The sequence below is a fragment of the Notolepis coatsorum genome (genome assembly GCF_963971535.1).
Source record: "Notolepis coatsorum genome assembly, chromosome: 18".
Lineage (NCBI taxonomy): Eukaryota > Metazoa > Chordata > Actinopteri > Aulopiformes > Paralepididae > Notolepis > Notolepis coatsorum.
In genome coordinates, this window is record NC_140182.1 from 49,740,580 (window position 1) to 49,760,896 (window position 20,317).

The window sequence follows — 20,317 nt, forward strand, 5'->3', positions numbered from 1 at the left end:
CTCCATAGACAAATAGAGCTGGCAGAGGACGGTATAAGGATGGATATATGCGTGGCAGAGAAAGGGTTAATTAGCCAATTCAATGGAGATTTATATGTGTCAATATCCGCAATAGAATACGTGGGTTCTCCTACTGAAGCGCTACAGGCTACTTACAGCAGGGTCGTGCAGGAGAATGGCATGACGTTAGTCTTGGCGTAGGGGTTACTTAAAATCAGGATTCATAAACACGGACCTGAAGTGGAATTTCATGGCATAATTGTCAATTTTGATGCAAAGTAAGTTCATACACTGGATTTGTTTACCTTCTTGATGTCATTCCAGGCCTCGAGCTTCAGCAGCACGGCCTCCTTGTAGCCCTCAACTTTGTTGTCAACCAGTGGGACCTCGGGATCTCATCAATGCAGGTCCTGAATAAGGAAAGATCTTGGACCTATGTTTTGCTTTCATCACTCTCCCCATAATGAAATCAGTTATTCATTCTTTGGTTGTGTCATTTAGGATACTGCCCTGTTATCTGATCATCATCTACAAAATCTAATTTTAAAAAGTTGCAGGTTGCTCAGAATAAAGCGGCTGACCTGGCACTAAGCTGTTCATACAGGACAAGTATTAGTTTTATGCATGAACATCTGGCATGACTGAAAATAATTTATCGATTAGTCTTCTAACACTATGAACATTGTTACTCAGCTGATAAGAGTTGTGCGCTTCCTGATGACTTGTCGTACAGAACTTTTAAGTGGCTTTGGATAAAAGAGTCAGCTAAATGACTAAATGTAAAGCTACTGTGGAACATTATCAGCACTGGTAAGCCATCTAGCTTGGCTCATCAGTTACAAATGACTTCCCGAACATAGTTACAACACTTGAGTGGCAGCTTCAGAACAAAAACGGCACCAAAATCAAATTATCAAACCCACTGGTGTGTGTCAATAGTACTCTGGAATGCTCAAATAACATCTTATCCACAATACATAACAAAATTACTTTAAAAATATAGATATCTTGCAAACTTGTAAAGTATGTAACCGTTAAGTTTTTTTTTTTTTTAAACTGGCATGTAGATTTTATGTGAATTGGTTTATTTGTATTGATTTTTAATTAACGCAGTTTTATTTTGTATTTTTAGTTGTACATTTGTATTGGTTTTGTCCAGGACCCCAGGAAGACTAGAGGCTCTTTCATGAGTCTCTAATCAAGATCCTTTAATAAACATAAAGAAACATCTTGCTTATAGCCTGTGTGTATCCCAATTATCACCAATAATCGCAATTATCAATCACCACCAATAGATTCCAGAGCTTGCTCAGAACTCTATAAATCAACCACCTGTGACAGCAGGCTACTGTCACTTCACAGGGTCAGATGCAAATTACACAATCATGAGTCAAATATAAAAATCTGAACACTTTAAGGACACTAAATTATTTTACATTCGCCAATTCCCAGCAGATGTTGCGGAGACATATAAATCGTTCCATTGTTATTTTCCGTAAGTCTGCATCGCAACTCCTGTCAAAAACAACTTGCACATGGATGTCTTTCTTCGAAGGTGTACTGAACCATTGCAAAAAATAGGAACATGTTGAACCTACCACATGAAGGCAGATGTTTGTCTTCTCTGTAGAACACCGGTGGCAGATTGTTATTTTTGATGGCATCAGGATTAAGATACTGACTTCTGGAAAAGTAACACAAGAGAAGTAAGGAGGCTTGTAGGTTTAAATCAACTATTTAGACTAGTGGCGATGAGCCAGGTATATTGGTGTCATTCTTAAAAAGAAAAAAAAAACAGCCAAAGACTTATTTATTTTGTAAGGGATAAAGGGACCTACCTGTGGACATGACCAGGGCGGGCAGGGCAGACACGGCCAGAGCAGATGGCATACAATTTTTGCAGTAACATTTGTGACAAATGCCGTTAGCTTTACATTCATTACACCATATGCACCTAGAATGAATTTCTATGCTAGCATTTGTTAACTATGTGGTGTTCAGTCTTGTGAATAAAAAAAAGAACGTGTCAAGTGAACGACAGCCACGACTCTTGTATTTGAAACCACTTTATTTGAAGCCATTACTGAACCCCACAGTCCATATGAACAGTTTATTCCTTGGCTGGTGCAGCTGGTGCAGCCGGTGCGGCCGCTGCCTTCTTGGGCTTCTTCTTGGGTTTGAGCATCTTGGCCTTGATCTGTAGACAGAGGCAGACGAGATTCAGATTCACACGCTCGATATCCGCACCAGAATATGTGGGTTCTCCTACTGGGTGCTACTTACAGCAGGGTCGTGCAGGAGGATGGCATGACGTTTGGCCGTCTTGGCGTAGGGGTTCAGCTTCAACATCACCCTCAGGTTCTTCAGAGGGTTCTTCTTGAGGACTCTGCGGTTGATCTTCTTGCTGTGATGTCAAGACAGAAGAGTCGGTGTGAGGGGATGTGTACATTTAGCTAACATCTCCTCCATTATGATAACAGCATGGCTCAGGACTTCCAACATAAATCAGGATTCAGAAACACGGACCAGAAGTGGAACCTCATCATGGCTAACATGAAATTTGACAAATTTAAGAAAAAAGTGCTTGCGTTTCTTACTTAGGTGCACGAAGTGCTTTCTGGACCTCCTCACTCTTCAGAATCCTGCCCAGGTCTGTGTTGGTCATCTTGTGCATTGGCAGGCTGAAATAAAAGGATTAAGATCAGGTTCTCATGCATTACACCACTCACACTGGTAACATGGCATTACTCAAAAACCTCAGAACTTCAATGAATATCACTAAGTTTCAAAAACACGGGAAGTGTAAGCTCATCCCTGTCACAACTTGAGTAATGATCTCTAGTGCCATGACTTAAACACTCACTTGTAATCCACCTTCAGGGAGGAAGATTTGCGCCAGGTGCCGTACAGCTCATCCAGTTTGCGGAATGCACTCTCGGTCCAGATGCAGAAGCGTCCGACGTGACCACCGGGGGCGAGCCTCAGGAGGTTGAGTTTGTTGACGTTCTGCAGGGTGATTCCTGTGAAGAATGTCACATCAATGACCTCCATTTAGGGCTGGGCGATATGGCCTCTAAATGATATCGCGATATGTTTGCCATATCACGATACACTATATATATATCGCGATATTTTTACATTTCCTCTAAAGCACAAAATGCTTGATTTAACCCTTTGATACATACAGTCAACGCCAATATGATGATTATAAGTCCCTGCAACATGTTTGCATTATTAAACCATGAAGATGCTTTAAAAAATAATTAAATGAAAATGTACTAAGAGTAGTCTACTGACACACTAATAATTTTTTTAGACAATTTATATAAAAGACTTTTGCACAGTACTGTGTTTTCTATCCACTTTAGCCAAACACATACACACTACTGTGAGAAAATAATAATCACACACAAAGGGATAATGGCTTATAGCAGACTTAATGATTTGAGAATATTTCAGATAATGAAATTAAATGTTTATATCATCAACTATCCAGTTAGTATTTATACTGTAACGTTTGGCTACTTTAAATCATTGAATGGAGAGCGAGCGAGAGACACCCCTCAGGGTTTGTTCTAGGTTTGCGTTTTGACCGTCTAAGCTGCCGTAGGTGATGTCACTCGAATGTAAACAGGAAGAGTTTAATGCACGGAGATGGAAACTGGATGATAAAGAAACTAACCAATAAATATGAAGTTATGTTTAAACTTCTGTTGTCAAGCGTCGTCAATATAACCCACCCCCTTTCCTCACGAATGGAACTAGTGTTGTGGAGTCCGCTTTGAGCGTTTTCCAGAGTTAGCATCTAACGCTAGTTAGCTTAGCCTAGTCATCATGGATAACTTGGTTAGCAGCTAACATTAGCCCAGGGGTGGCCAACCAGTCAGAGACTAAGAGCCACAAAAAAATGACTGGTACCACAAAGAGCCACACCATATACCAGCGTTTCTCAACCTTTTTTTTCAGTCACGGCACCCTTCACGTGTTTATAGGTCTCACCCTCTGGCCTCTGAAGTTGCTAATGTCTTTTTTATTTGGGCCTCACAGGGTTAAAAGTACCCTGTGAGACCCACGGTTGCAAAATTACAAAATCACTTTTAGCCATTTAAAAAAATAATGTTTATTTAAAAAATGTTAAAGGGGAACTATTAACTATTATACTACTATTTACTATTTCTTTCACTATTTGGGCACTTTTACACAATTCCTGTGAGTCTATGGAACACCTAGGTTTTTTTTTTTTTTTTAAATGCATTGTTTTGTATTTCTAATCAAGTACTAAAAACCGCATTTTTCTACCTCAAGATCTTAAGCCGTTTTGAGGCTGGGCTCCAACCACTGTGTGGCCTGGTGCCAACTGCCACATCAACTGCCACATTATTATGCAGCTGAGAAATCTCTGACATCACAGATATGCACATTTTCAGATGACTCAGTTCAGTGAGGGTGAATATTGTGAGAGGAGAATTGGAAGAATTCGCCAATATGAGAATTAGAGACATATATCCTATTAATATAAGTCCACATAGCTAAGAAACAATGGTAAACACTGAAAAAAGCCATTTATAAGATAGTTCCCCTTTAAGCACATGTATAGTCAATTGGTCCTGTTGTTCAGCCTCACAATGCTATTTGATAGTAAATGTTTATATGTCCCACCCTCTGGCCTCTGAAGTTGCCAATTTCTTTTTAATTTGGGCCTCACAGGGTTAACCTCTTAAGCCCGAGATATACAGTAAAAGTGTATATTTTCAGCATTATGTTTGTTTACCAATTATTTTAACTGTTATTAGTGAAATATAAGATTATAGCAATCTCAGGGCATTGAGTCGGAAACCGGCGCATATTGACAGGAGGAAGTGGCACAGCCAAAAGTGAGTGTAGTCTTTTGAAGGAAGAGACTCGGGGCTTTCAAATTTCGAAAAACTACCCTACCCAGCTCACACCAGCCCCTGTCAATCATCTGACTTCTGGATTTACTTTTTAATTTCTCTTATTTTTTGGGATTATCTCCCACAAACCTGAACGTTATTGCCATAAAACAGAACGCAGTTAGTTTCTCTACCTTTCTGTGAACGTCTTGCAAAAAACGGTGTTGCAATATGATGAAAAATGGTGGAGAAATTTACATTATAAAAAAGATGGCAGAATTCAGTACTGTATCTACAAAACCTTCTGTTTAATCATCTTCCCTTTATTCATTTGCTTAGATTTTTCAGGTCTGGTCAATTTTAGCATGGTGTTATTTACAGTCAAAGATATATATTTTTTTAAATAGAATTGATATTCTCCTTTGGTTCATTACAATTTACTCAAGCCTAGTAACAGACACACTATTTCTGACACTGATCCATATATGTCCCTAGATTCAGATACCAAGAACATGCAAATGGACCATTTAAAAAAAAAATTTAAATGTTTATTCTACGTCCTTATGGAATGAGTGACATAAAAAAAAAAAAAACTAAAAAAAAAAAAAAAAAAAATTTTTTTTTTTATGGATGGAAGAGCCGCACATTGACGGGCAAAGAGCCGCATGCGGCTCGCGAGCCGCGGGTTGGCCACCCCTGCATTAGCCCATTGCTTGAGTCAATTAAATTGCATGTCATTAAAGGTCTGCGCTGGTCTGTCTAGTGAAATTACAATTGCATGTCATTTTAAGGTCCGCGCTGGTCATGAGTCTATAATGAAATGAGGACAGCTGTGTTAGGGCTGGGCAATATGGCCAAAAACGTTATCGCGATAAAATTATAAAATTATTTTCATATAACTATATCGATAATTATCGTCGATATCATTTCTGTCAAGTTTAATTAACTTCTTATGGGGGGCAGGTGCACGGAGATTACGTCCGTCACCAACACCGGGAGACACTAGGATTCGCCTGTTCGAATCCAGCTCCCGGCGTTGCCATCAGCTTGGCTGGCCCCTCACACTGATACAATTGGCCATATCAGAGGGTGGGAAAGCTGAAGGGTGGGTCCTGGGCGTTGTGGACAGCGACCCCTACAGTTCGGTCGGGGCGCCTGCTCAGCGAGGGCTGGAACTGAGGAGAGATAGTGTGGCCTCCCACACGCTACACTCTCCCCGGTGAGAGCCTGCGCGGCCAGGTTGGCCTGCCCCAGGCTGCACATGCGTCGGAGGAAAGCATGTGACAGTCTCCGGTCTCCCGAACCAACAGTAGGGGAAAGTACGCAACAACCAGGAAGGGTGGGATGGGAGAGAATAATCGGGAAAAAGTAGAAAAAAAAAAAAAAAAAAAATTAACTTCTTATGACCGGCACCGATGGACGGGCTATTAATAGACTCGTTTTGCTGCTGCGAATGTCTCGAGTTGATGTCGTCATCAGTCCACGCACGTTCTACCCCAGTATATAGATTATTATATTCCACCAGGGGGCAACCTACCGCCACTGGATCATTATAAGAATGGAACACAGTTAGCCAGAGCAAGCAGTGTATCCCACGACAATGTACTAAAATCACCCTAAAATACTCCGTTCCGCCCCAATACATTGCAACGACGTCCAGCGCATACCCCACACTACTCTAACCGTGGCCTCAGAATTCACACCACTCGGCACGTAAACTATAAAATAGCGGCGTGCAAGCTAATTATCCTAGCCAGCCTCGTTTCCAATGTACTATCGCCCTAAAATACTCTGTTCCATCCCAATACATTGCAACGACGTCCAGCGCATACCCCACACTACTCTAACCGTGGCCTCAGAATTCACGCCACACCCACTCGGCACATAAACTATAAAATGGCGGCGTGCAAGCTAATGATCCTAGTCAGCCTTGTTTACTACCCAGAGGAGCACCGCGGGTCTCCTTAACTGTCGCCATCTCCTTCACTGATGGTTGTTAGTGCGTGTGCTCATATCCAAGCTTGGAAAATCGATATATCGAAACTTTGCGACCACGTTTCATGTTTATTTCGAGGAAATAATTTATCACGATAGTTATCGTTAGCGTTTTATCGCCCAGCCCAAAGCTCTGTGCTAAAGCTAATGTCTCACCAGCCGCGACAACATATACTCGATGTTCACGATATAATAACTTACTACATCTCATGTAGAACAAGCCGCGATACATCGAGTATACTCGATATATCGCCCAGCCCCACCTCCATTCAAAAGTAAATACAGAACAAACGTCACTGAACTTTTCACAAGAATGTCATAGGCCACCTTTAACAAGAAGAAGCCTCTAGGAAATGATAATTCTCACTCTACATTTCATTCAACAGTTAATCAACTAATTTGTTAAAGCCATTTGAATTTTAATGTCCCAATTTTTGATAAGCTGCCACAAAGCACGCATTTAGGGTCGCAATAGTCACAAAATAACTGTAGTGTACGAGGTACCTGCTCAGACTCAATGTTCATCAGCCATCTGTGCCAGTATATGACAGTAGGCATACAGTCACTGTTCACAGTGTAAGACGCAAATTACACCATCACTGCAAGCCTCTGTACACCTAGTTTGTCTATTAGTGATGGACAGTTAGTTTAGCACCAAGTGTAGTAATTCCAACAGTCACAATCGGTTACAACGATACATTCCCCAAGGCAACGGTGTATACCACCACATCACACTCGAACAAGGAATACAGGCTACAGCACTCAAGATTTGTTAAAAAACATTTAGAATTTTAATGAAAGGCAGTCCCATCAGGTTCATGCCTTCCAGATACGCGATTTTATTAAATACAAACCTGGGATATTTCTGAAGGCTTTGGTCACACCGGCATCTTGGTTATAGATGATGCATGGTCCTCTGCGCTGGATACGTCTACGATTCCTCATCTTACCCTTTCCAGCACGCATGCGCTGGGAGGCGTACACCTGGAAACAAAACACTTGAGCTCACTAGTGGCACAGACAACGAGGTACCATCACCAAGGGACCCACAGAGGAACAAATAGTCCCAAAGGATTATACTGTACATACAATATCTTCACATTTGTGAACATTTTAACTCTTTAAATGCCATGCCTGGTTTTCCATTTTACCGCTTGAATGCCACCATCCGCGCCAATGTTAACGTTAATATCGCCTAATCTATGTTTTAAATTATGGCTATGTGTCTAATCTGCCCATCGCATTATCAAAGACTATGTTCCAGACAGTGCTGTGAAGGCAGATTGTTTTTTTATCGCGTCGTTGCCGTTTCAGAGCAGTTAGAAAAGCCCCCGTTTTGATATAAAAAACAACTCATTCTGGAGCATTCTATGAAAATCGTCTTTTAGTGGAATATTCCACAACGTTGATATTCGTCGGCCTTTTTATGAATTGTTTTCAAATAAACGCTAGATGATCAATATTATACGTGCACGCACGCACATTACGGCCGCGCGCGGACAATCGCCTTGTTGATTTCCTCTCGGACTTTTACAGTGAAAACGAAAGAAGAGATTTCACAAAACAGCTTATAACTTCATCAAAATTACTCTGATTATCCTACCACTGATAACATAGAGTCCTTACCTGACATCAGATGGTATCCAACTGGTATATTCCAATTCCTGATCACCATTCGAAAAAATCGATACGTGTATGGATCCAACGCGACACAGTGGTTCTCCATGATCCGCGGAGATCTGAGGCTCCAGAATGAACTCTAGTAACCCCGGCTGGATCAGTGAACTGGAAAATGTGGAGTACCGGATTTTTTTCCCCATTCATTTTCATTGAGTCCATTCCAAAATCACTTATGTCATCTGGGAGACGACAGGGGGCGCTTTTTTCCACAGTGATCACCGGCGCAGCTCGGCAATACTCGGGTAGGCTCGGGTGATGCAATAATTTTTCAGATCGAAAAAAAAAAAAAAAAAAAAAAAATCCGAGAAATCTCGTGAGTGGCTAGCAACCACCTATAAAAAAACACGAGAAATCTCGTGAGTGGCACTGAAAGAGTTAATAGCCGAATCAAGTTCAAGTTTGTACAGAATACTTTATGATGAAATGCTTGTTTCTGTATGAGCCCGATAGGGATCCCCCGATCACGTTTTTGCCACCGATACCGATCACAGATAAGTCTATGAGCCATAAAAAAAAAGAGATATACAATATAGAGTAAAATGAGTAACGGTGAGGTACAATGCCGGAATGAAGTACAAAACTTATGGTAAGGTGCAAATGAGGTATGAATGTAGTGAAAATCTCTAGATAAATATAAAGTGTGTTAAGTGTTTGGGGTAAAGTGAGTGATAAGGTGAGTTTGTTTAAAGTGAGTGTGTACATGTGGATGTGTGTGCAGTGTGTAGATGATTGGTTGTTAGTGTCATTGTGCATCCTGATGGCCACAACCAGTGTCATTGTGCATCCTGTACTGGCCATGAGACTCCGGTAGCGCTTGCCCAGGGATTAAAGCAAAAAAAATCTCCAGAGTGAATTTCAGGCCAAGTTTATTCTTATTTTAACCTCCACTATTTCTTTTTTTTAATAGCGTTAGCGTTTAAACTTAGTTCGTGGTAACCCTTTATCTGCCAGGGATTATTCTGATCTTATACAGTCCTCTGCCAGCTCTGTCTATGGAGATGTTCCCCTTCTTTGCAGGGCTATAACTTTTTAAATTGTATTGCTAAATTGACATTACTATGGCCCATTGAACATCAAGTATCTATCGTTTAGGATGTAGCAACGTTCTACTTTTTCATTCACACTAAAATATGGTCTAAAGTATAAATATGTTTATCGTTTTCTGCAGCATTCCATAGAACGTGAGTTATAGCCACAAATACATATATTAGATCATCATATGTACAAGGTCCTAAACGTCATGCCTCATCATCTGCTGGTGACCGGAGGGGGGGGTTTATAAGTCCGTGGCCGACGTTAAATGATTCAAGTAGTATGGGCGATATATATATCAGAGCAGATTATACGGTTAATAATAATCAAACACGCTGAAACTCACCACGGCTTCCTCTGACCGTTGGGTGATCAGCGTGGAGCAGAAAGATCGCTATTATGGGATGTTGATATATGCAATCCATTTCCAGGTTGTATTATACTATATGCGTCCAAATCATGTTGTTCATAGAGTTATTTGCAACCGATCGATGGCCAGTGTATCAAGATGGAGTCCCGATAGAGAGTGCCCGGACAAAATATGGGCAAGCACCACTTCCGGCGCGTCACTTCCGGTTTTGGCGATTCGCCGATCGGCCACCAGATGGCGGTCTTGAACCGGAGAGTTGAGAGGAGATCTACAGGAGATCTCAAGTCTCCGTGGGTGAAATATGATTGTCATGACAGATTTTTTAAATATTTATCTCCAAGACGCTGTACGACGTCATTGGCAGATTACGCATGGGGAGAATGACGTGTTAAGTCGTCCTTGGCGATTAAAGGGTTAACGTTAGATAATGTACAAAATAAAATTATTCCGCTGCTATAGACGTCGCTCTTTTATTTTGAAACCCCACAGAATGAAGTAATTATATTTGCTTTAGTGACCGTCCGGTTCTGTGTTAGCTCCGGTTAGCTCCGAGCGTTCAGTAGTTAGTAGTATATTATCAATACCAGCCATTGGATTACTGTTTTCTAAATTTGGGAGGCTTTTAAATCGTCAAGGTAAGAGGATTTTAAGTCATGGTATCCATAAATCCAAATCGGTTCGGATCCTTTGAATGAATGAGAATGTAAACAAACACGTCTTCCACGTAGAAACCACTGACTGCGCGCAGAGGAGTCGTTCGGCAAAAAATAGTTCAGAGTATATCTGCTTAGAAAACGTAATTGTCGATTTTTATTTCTCCACGTGGTAAATACATGTTAACATGTTTACAGGAACGTTTTGGATTGTATTTGGCGACTGTAGGGCACTAGGGAACGTCAGGCTGCAAACCCCCCCCCCCCCCCCCCCCCCGACTTCCAGTGATGAAGCTAAGCTACGCTAAGAGTGACTGTTCCCTAAGCTAAATGCACGCAGAGACAAAAAAGGTATGCATCTTCTTGTCTAACTCCAGGGAAGATGTTAAATAAGCTAATTTCCCAAGATGTTGGAGTTTTCCTTTAAGAGAAATTGTGATTCACATTCTAGCAAGAATCGTGCAGCCCTACTCAGTTAAAACTGTTCACTCTCGACCGGTGCCCCATCGATGCCGAGGGGGCTGTCGTCCCTGGCCCGCCAGACTTCCTAAAGTCCACAATCATGGCTCAGAACTTCCGATAAAATCAGGATTCATAAACACGGACCTGAAGTGGAATCTCATCATGGCTAGATTGTAAATTTTGATGCAAAGTAAGTTCATACACTGGTTTAGTTTACCTTCTTGATGTCATTCCATGCCTTGAGCTTCTTCAGCAGAAGCACGGCCTCCTTGGTCTTCTTGTAGCTCTCAACTTTGTCGTCAACCACCAGTGGGACCTCTGGGATCTCCTCAATGCGGTGTCCTGAATAAGGAAAGATCTTGCTTATAAACAGTGTGCATCCCAATCATCACCAATAGACCAGAGCTTGCTCAGAACTCTATACACAACCACATGTGACAGTTTTAGACAGTAGGCAACAGTCACTGTTCACAGGGTCAGACGCAGATTACACCATCATGGCAAGTCAAATATCAAAACGTTAAACATTTTAAAGGACAATACTAAAATCATTTTACATTGGCCAATTCCCATCAAATGTGGTGGCTAATTTATAAATCTGTTTTTATTTTCCAGAAGTCTGCATCTCAATTATATTCCTAACTCCAGTCAAAAACTATGTGCACAGGGATGTCTTGCTTCAGAGGTGTAATGAATAATTGCTTAATTTATTTTTAAAAAGGACAAGTAACATGTTGAATCTACCACATTACAATATAAGGCAGATGTTTGTCTTTTCAAGATGAGATTTTCTGTAGCACACTGGTGGCAGAATGTGACAGTTTTTGATGGCACCAAGATTAAGATACTGACAGAAACATAAAGTGAGAAATTGAAGAAGGAGGCAGATGCTGGCTATGAGTCTGCTATACTGTGACATACTGGTGTCATTCTTAAAAGAATACTGCCTGAGACCCTATTTTCTGTAAGGAATAGAGACCTACCTTTGGACATGACCAGGGCAGGCAGGGCAGACGCAGCCAGAGCAGAGCAGATGGCGTAACGCTTCTGGGTTGTGTTGATCCTGCGGTGCCAGCGACGCCAGGTCTTGGTGGGGGCGAACATGCGGCCTCCGCGACACATCTACACTCTCAAGTCAAGGTGATACCGACGAGCTCACTGCCACACACAAAGTCATGAACAAATGCTCCAAGATTTGGTAAGAATTAATGCAACCAAACTCCAAACTATTTCAGGTTCTCATGGCCATTTATCTTGCAACATTGTGACGATAATCTTAATTTGAACAGGAGACTCCTTGAGGTCAAATGAAATTATTCTGCTACTAAATCACTGCAAAGAGGGAACGGCTTTGAAGTTGGTGGCAGGAACCAAATAGACCCATCTCAAACCCTGCCCTCTTTTCTTGATCCTCCAATCACAACTGTCGCTTACCTCGGACAAGTAAGCGACAGTTGTGATTGGAGGATCAAGAAAAGAGGGCAGGGTTTGAGATGGGTCCATTGAGTGCTTGACTTAATTTATCATGGAATAAGGTTTGAATGAACGAGACAGGGATGCAAGGCCGGCTTGTGAGGCAGGAAGGCAAAGGGGGCAGGTGTGTGGGAGAGATAAAGGTTACAGCCAGACCCACTTGTGTACGTAACAGCCTATAATTCTTGATCTGGAGGTACTTCTGAAACTATAACATCCAATCCTCCATTTCCATGAAAATGTTGCAAGTTTAGATAAACCGCTGCAAAAGCAAGCATTTTGAGTCTCAACAATAACTCTTGAAATCCTGGGGGGGGGGGGGGGGTCTGTATAGAGTACAGGTACCTGCTCAGACTCAAATGTTCGTCAGCCATCTGTGCCAGTATATGACAGTAGGCAACCGTCACTGTTCACAGTGTAAGACGCAAATTACACCATCACTGCAAGCCTCTGTACACCTAGTCTGTTTTAGCGACGTACAATTTTGCACCTCCAAGTGTAGCAATTTCAACAGTCACAAAACGAGGTTACTGTAAGGATACATTTCCGAAGGCTCCCTGGCCAGAGCGGTGTGTACCGCCACCTCGCACACGAGGAATACGGGCCACAGCTCTTCCGGTACCCCAAGACTCGGCACTGGTCTGGTGACCTGAAAATACAAATGAAATGATCAGCAACTGCACACCATGGCAATGGACAAATTGATACAGATGGAACCCATCAGAACTTCAATTGTTATCACAGATTTCAGTAACACGGACCGAAGTTGACTCATCAGCAAGGCTTTATCAGACCATTAACTGTACTTTAAAATCCGCTTACCTGCCAGTTCACTAACTGCGTAAGGCTGGCGGTTGTTCTTGCGCATGTTGGTGTGCACAAAATTCACAATATCTGGGCGAATTGGAGCCTTGAACACAGCAGGCATGACTACATTCTTGCCTGAGGGTTCTCCTTTCTCGGAGTACACCGAGATCAGAGGTCGGGCACAAGCCTGAGGAACAAATTTCAAAACAAGTCAGATACATACAAATGTAAACTGTCCTATGGTCGATATGCATTGGTGTGATGGAAATTAAAGCTTTCCAACACCTTTACAATGGAGATTAAGAGTAACAAACGTATGCATTTTATCAAATTTGCCACCAAGTTACCTATATCGGTTAATAATCCGGCATACCATATCATTACGGTATCAGTTTAGCACACAAACTACGGAGACAGTCGGACATGTCAGAACGCACTTTGACATGCCACGTTACTAGAATCGTGCACGCATACTCGCGTAGTAAGGTTATGCCGTTTATAATGTTAGGTTGACAGGCGGTGTTTGACATGTTTGCGTTTGTCAGCTATGCGACTTGTACTCGTTGGTTATTAGCTGGCTAGTAGCATAGCAATGATAGCATAACCTGCACGTGTAACAGGGCTGGACTTCTAGCTCAACTCATCCAAAATGGCTCCTCGTGTTAGCTTAGCTAGCCAGGAGCAATACGCCTCAACGCACTATGAATTGTAAGTTTTTTCCTTCATTATTAACCGAGGTGATAACGTTATTAGATCAAATATAAAGAGCGAATCTAAATCTAATGGTTAGACGACAAGCAAACGTGCCATAAATGTACATTCTCACCATATTTTATGTTTGTCTCTCGGCACGCCGGGAACTATGCTCCACAAGCTATGGCGGCCACAGTGAAAAGGAAGTTGGTACAGCAATCGGATATGATATATGCCTCCGCTCTGAAAACTGTCCACTTCCGATAAGTGATTTATTTCATTTATTCATTCTCAAAGAGATACATATATCAATTATACAACTTGTATAAAACAAAAAACATATAAGTGTATAAAATAATGTTTCAAGATACGATCAGGGGTTAAAAACAATTCCACAAGCCATTGTAAGTGGTACTAGGTTTTATAGCCCATGTGTTGGCGGAAGTGAAGACCGAACTACTTTCGGTTAAATATATTTGTCTACAATGTTTTTTGTTTGATACACTATTTTTCCGATCGTTAATTTTAGATGGAGAATAAACACTGCATATTTTTTATTAAGTGTATTATGTTTATCAAAATTATACTGATTATGACGATGGTCACCGAGACCGATGACGTCATGACGTTGTACGTTCAGTGATTTAAGCGCGCGACTGTCAAAATCTACAGCGCAACTTGTTGGATCATCTAGGTGTTTACTGTCTCGTCGTGTTCAATACATCACGTACCGTTGGATCTCACTTACTTAGCTAAGCCAGCTATATTTTTAAATGGCATCCAAGGGGATTTATAATGGCAAGACGTTTTGTAATATTCTTCGGTAAGTTGAGTTTACTCTCTAACGTTAGGTTGACCTAACTAGCTAGCGCCAAGTAAGTTATGTAAACGTCACTGGTATTTGCTACTATTCAAGTTAACTTAACGTTAGGTATAATATTGTTTTTTGGGGCTTCCAGGTCTCTCCAAGATGAACACAAGGATCATCATGTGTATGAGGTAAAACGTTGTAAATTAAACTCTTGATTGATTGAAAACGTTATTAACAGATTGCAGAAACAATACAAACAACTGCTAAGAGGATGAACAAGTCTTTCGTCTTGTTTACATAAGGCTCCTCCATGTTCAACTCATCAAGACATTGATTTATGACATACAAGATGAGATACAAATATACGGTACTGTGTAAGAAAGAGAGAACATCATAAAAAAAAATTGAAATCCGAAGGGGAAGAAATTGTACATTAGAGGGGGGGGGGGGGGGGGGGCGGACAATATTAACAATATTTTACTCAACGTAAGTTACTGTGTTACTGTTGTGCATGTTCTGGCAAACTGGTATGTTAATGATGTTTATCTGGTATTCCAGGAAGACCTACAGATATTGAAGATCAACGCTGATAGCTCTACGGTTCTGAAGATGTGCTGCGGAAACAGACCAGTCTTCATCTGTGAAAAGACTGTAAGGTTTACCCTAAATGATTCATATAAATAGATTAGGCCAATTAACAATTCTATATCTTTGGAATGATATATGTGATATGCGTTGTCCAACGGCTTCTCTGTTACAGTGGGTGACAATATTGTCACAAGTAAAGATGAAATTACATACCATCCTAGAGGCAGCAATCAGTCACAAAATGTGAAGAGTTCGCAGTTTTCTTTAATGAAAAGATATCTTTGATTAGAGCAAGCATTGCCTCTGATATAGATCTGGCTGTGAGTGGCAACCCACCTGAGATAACTATGGGGGAATTCACATGTATTACATTACATGACCTCTGTAAGATTGTCTGTAAGAGTGTAATTCCGCCACCTCCTGCCTTGATTCTATACCAACAGCATTTCTCAAGCGGGTGTTCGATAGTGTCTCAAATCATGTCCTTGAAATCATAAATATGTTGCTTCAAACAGGCACTTTTCCAGATGCATTCAAAACGGCTGCAGTAAAACCACTACTAAAGAAAACAAACTTAGATGTAAACGAACTAAAAAGCAATAGGCCAATATCGAACCTTCCATTTATCAGCAAGATATTAGAAAAGATAGTCTCAGTACAAATAAACTCCTTTCTCAAAGATAATAACATCATGGAGGAATTACAATCAGGTTTCAGAACAAATCACAGCACTGAAACTGCCCATACTAAAATCGTTAGCGACCTCAGGCTAAACTCCGATGCTGGCAAAGTCTCAATTCTTGTCCTATTGGACCTTAGTGCAGCGTTCGATACGATTGACCATAATATCCTGATCAGTCGTCTTGAAAGACTGGTTGGTTTTTCCGGTCATGTACTAAATTGGCTCATAACATACATTAAGGGGAGAAAGTTCTATGTTAAGCTTGGAGACAATGTATCCGAGAAACATGACAGCAACTTTGGAGTTGCCTTGGTCCATTACTTTTCTCGCTATATATGCTGCCCCTCGGGGACATCATTCGAGACCACAATGTATGCTTCCATAGTTATGCTGATGACACACAACTATATATCTCCGCAGAACCAAATAACACTACAGCCATACAGTCCATTACAAACTGTCTTTTAGCAATAAATAAGTGGATGAACAATAACTTCCTAAAATTAAACGAAAGCAAGACCGAAATCCTATTGATCGGCCCAAAAGCGAAAAGGGAAGTGCTGTGTGGAAACCTGGGGAGTCTGTCATCCTATGTAAAGACTGAGGTTACAAGCCTAGGTGTCATCTTGGACTCAGACCTGACCTTTAAGTCTCATATTAATAAGGCCATGAAAACGTCATTCTTTCACCTAAGAAACATAGCGAAAGTAAGACCATTCGTAAATAAAAAGGATGCCGAGACACTGATTCATGCTTTTATCTCAAGCCGGCTTATATTGTAATGCACTGTTCACTGGTCTTCCCAAAGCAACCATTGGAAAGCTTCAGCTTATCCAAAACTCTGCAGCTCGATTACTAACTCGTACAAAGAGAAGAGAACATATCACTCCAGTCCTAGTCACACTGCACTGGCTGCCAATAACTCACAGAATTGATTTTAAGGTCCTTTTCCTGACATATAAAGCTCTAAATGAGCAAGGCCCAAAATACATAGCAAATTCCCTAGTTAGTTATCTGCCCTCAAGAACGAGGATCGGAAGTGTGTGTGTGTGTGTATAAATCAGTTCTGTGCGCATGCACGTACCCGCGCGCGCGCGTGCACGTGGCGTGGCGTGTTACCAGTTCCCATATTAGGACTGCACCACTGCTGGTAAACAAGAATACCCTGAAGACTCTAGCAGGAGCACTCATTCAAGGGTACTACGACTATGCTTGCACCTCATGGTACCAAAGCACCTCAAAGGCACTAAAAACAAGATTACTAACATCACAAAACAAACTGGTCAGACTACTACTTGACCTTACTCCTAAAACCCACCTCACCCCTGCCCATTTTGACAACCTATGATGGCTTAGAGTAGATGACAGTGTACAGCAAATGTCATTATGAATTGAAAATGGGGGACCCTGATGTAAAGACGAGTCTTTCTCTGGTCTGCATCCCCTTAACAAGTGTGTGTATTGAGCCGTACTGTATTGTACCCATTCTGCAATCTGTTAATAAAGTTTTCAATCAATCAGTCCAATATATCCATATGATTGATTGAAAACTTTAATTAACAGATTGCAGAATGGGTACAGTACAACTCAATACACACAATTGTTAACTTCAACATCAAATTACTTTATTTTCCTTTCGGAACTTCATTTGTGCAGTGGTTAAAATACAAACATACAGTCACAATACATAGACACTCACCACTATAAAAAAACACCAGCTTCGTTAAAACTACAGTAAAAAGACCACTATATAAAAAAAACACCAACTACAGTACTTAAAGCATGATATATATATAGGGGGGGGGGGGTGTGAAGGGTGTGTGCGTTGTTGTCCTAAACTATTTGGAAGGCCTTTTTAACTGTCCGTTTCTTGTGGATGCTGCTGAGTGGCTCCTGGTCCTTCCCAATGATCTTGCTGCTAATCTTAACGACACAATTGTTAAGGGGATGCAGACCAGAGAAATACTTTGGTCTTGTTTACATCAGGGTCCCCCATTTTCAATTCATAATGACATTTATGACATACACAACATACAGATATAAAAATCTAACCATGACATACATGATGATATACAGTACTGTTACATTTGTGACATACAAGATATGCAAATATACAGTACTGTTAAACAGAGATCCTAACAGTAAATATCTACATACGAGGGGGAGGAACATTTACATTAGGAGGGGGTGGGAGCGGGAGGGTGTTCGGACATTTACGGGGGCCAGTTTGGAATTGCAGCCTCCCAAAGGTGCTCTTTGAGAGCGGTTTTGAAGGTGGGTAGCGATTCAATTTTTTTTACGGCTGTGGGTAGGGCGTTCCACATTGATGTGATGTTTGTAATCTTGTTTTTAGTGCCTTTTGAGGTACTTTTGTTAGTTTTGTACCATGAGGTGCAAGCATAGTCGTAGTACCCTTGAATGAGTGCTCCTGCTAGTCTTCAGGGTATTCTTGTTCAGGAGATCCGGTACAAGAATCTTGTTTGTTGATTTACTTTTTTGATTACATTGTTTGCCATTTTGTCACAGGAAAGATTTGCCTCTAGGATGGATGGACCCCATGGTATGTAATTTCATCTTTCCTTGTGACAATATTGTCACCCACTGTAACAGAGAAGCCGTTTGTCTTGGTGAGTTTGTTATTTGATCCGAAGAGAATGGACTCTGTTTTACCTGCAGATTCTACCGAGTTCCAAGCTGAGGGCTTTTTCAACCTGCAACTTGTTCTTGTCAGAGACCAGCAGGGCTGAGTCATCCGCAAACAGGAACAAGTTGCAGTCACAAGCTGACGACATGTCATTTGCATAAATTAGGAACAGTAACGATCCTAGTATGCTTCCTTGTGGAACACCACAGCTCACGGGGAGGGGGGGGGGGGGGGGTAGTGTACCGTTTACCTCCACCATCTGTTCTCTCCCCTCCAGGTAGGATTGCATCCAGCTCACTGATAAACTATCAAAACCTATTGCTTTTAGCTTGTCAATCAAAATGGAGTGATTGACGGTGTCAAATGCCTTTTGTAGGTCCAGCATGACCATGCCGCAGTATTTGCCCGCGTCCACCTCTTGTTTGATGTGGTCGTTAAAATAGAGAAGCCATGCGTCAGGGGAGTGGGATGTTCTGAAGCCAGATTGGACTTCGTAGATTCGATTTTTTTCCGCGAGGTACTTTTCTACCTGTTCATAGACAATTTTTTCCATAACATTCGAGATGGAGGTAAGAATAGAAACAGGGCGGTAGTTGCCTGGGTCTAATTTGCTGCCTTTTTTGTGCAGGGGGGTCACTCTCGCAATTTTTGGGGACGTGTGCCTGTTTTATGGAGAGGTTTATTATGTGTGTGATGACTGGGGTGATGGCGGCTGCTGAGTCTCTGGGGAATTTGGATCGGATATTGTCATGGCCAGTGGCCTTGTTAGGTTGGAGGGTGCTCAGTTTTCTGAGTACCTCAGCTGTTGTTACCATTTCAAGTTTGAAGTCGTCTTTGCGGACCCTATGGTTTTGTAGTAGGCTAGGATTTGTTCAGCCCCAAAATGCCCTGAGTGGGAGGGTAGTTTATTAACCAGTGTTGTGGCTATGTTTGTCTGTGATGAGGGTGATATCTGTACATATCCCTTACCTACTCTTGTGATCGATCACGGTCTATTTGGGTTTGGTTTTAGTTTATTCCTGTGTGCTTAGGATGTTCAGTTCAGTATTTTTTTATTTCGGGTTTTGGACACATAACAATTGTCATTCCATAAATCGCCAAAGTTTTACCAGCTGCTATTGCAGCAGCAGTGTCCAATTGTCCGAAAAGGGCTAGGGATTATTATTTTTTGTACATACATAGTACATACATATAGTTTATAGTACACATTACAGTATAGTATACCTGCAGTATATAATGGTATACCGGTATATATAATAGTATATATTACATAATAGTGTATACAACACCTATATAATGGCTCAATAACGACACATACATCAATAATGATAGAGACCTGCCCACCAGACTATAGTTTTCATCAAATACCCAGAAAAAACAGAAGAGGAGGAGGGGTTGCAGCAATTTTCTCCTCAAAGCTCTTGTTTAAAGGGGACATGCATTGCTATTCCTAGCACTATTTGGGCAACTTTACACAATTCCTGTGAGTCTATTGAAACAATCAAGTACTCAAAAGCCACATTTGTCTCACTTTGGATTTCAGGCTGTGTTGGCCT

General features: G+C 41.3%; 2 protein-coding genes across 2 annotated transcripts in view; one reads left to right on the forward strand and one right to left on the reverse strand.

Annotated features, from left to right (window-relative positions):
- Positions 1 to 2,050: 2,050 nt before the first annotated feature.
- On the reverse strand, positions 2,051 to 14,257 carry LOC311245689 (large ribosomal subunit protein uL4B). The gene is made up of 10 exons (XM_084335631.1): positions 14,170 to 14,257; positions 13,359 to 13,530; positions 13,079 to 13,185; positions 12,047 to 12,185; positions 11,281 to 11,405; positions 7,721 to 7,850; positions 2,864 to 3,020; positions 2,598 to 2,681; positions 2,284 to 2,404; positions 2,051 to 2,197 (listed from the first exon to the last, which is right to left on the reverse strand). Exons 1-10 carry the CDS (start codon positions 14,170 to 14,172, stop codon positions 2,111 to 2,113), a joined length of 1,125 nt encoding a protein of 374 aa, XP_084191757.1. The 5' UTR covers positions 14,173 to 14,257; the 3' UTR covers positions 2,051 to 2,110.
- A 451-nt stretch (positions 14,258 to 14,708) lies between these two features.
- The window catches only part of zwilch (zwilch kinetochore protein), a 47,795-nt gene continuing 42,186 nt past the window's right edge, over positions 14,709 to 20,317 (forward strand). The window contains exons 1-3 of the mRNA XM_084334701.1: positions 14,709 to 14,859; positions 14,996 to 15,035; positions 15,406 to 15,498. Of these exons, the coding sequence (XP_084190827.1) occupies positions 14,810 to 14,859; positions 14,996 to 15,035; positions 15,406 to 15,498 (183 nt within the window). The 5' untranslated portion in view covers positions 14,709 to 14,809. The remainder of the gene's footprint in view (positions 14,860 to 14,995; positions 15,036 to 15,405; positions 15,499 to 20,317) is intronic.

What these genes read in the sequence shown, in the direction of transcription:
- LOC311245689 (XM_084335631.1), bottom strand. An exon ending in GCCAGGGAGCCTTCGGAAAT is followed by an intron (nt 12,186 to 13,078) that starts GTATCCTTACAG and finishes TTGAGAGTGTAG; the next exon opens with ATGTGTCGCGGAGGCCGCAT. An exon ending in AGCCTTCAGAAATATCCCAG is followed by an intron (nt 3,021 to 7,720) that starts GTTTGTATTTAA and finishes CATTCTTCACAG; the next exon opens with GAATCACCCTGCAGAACGTC.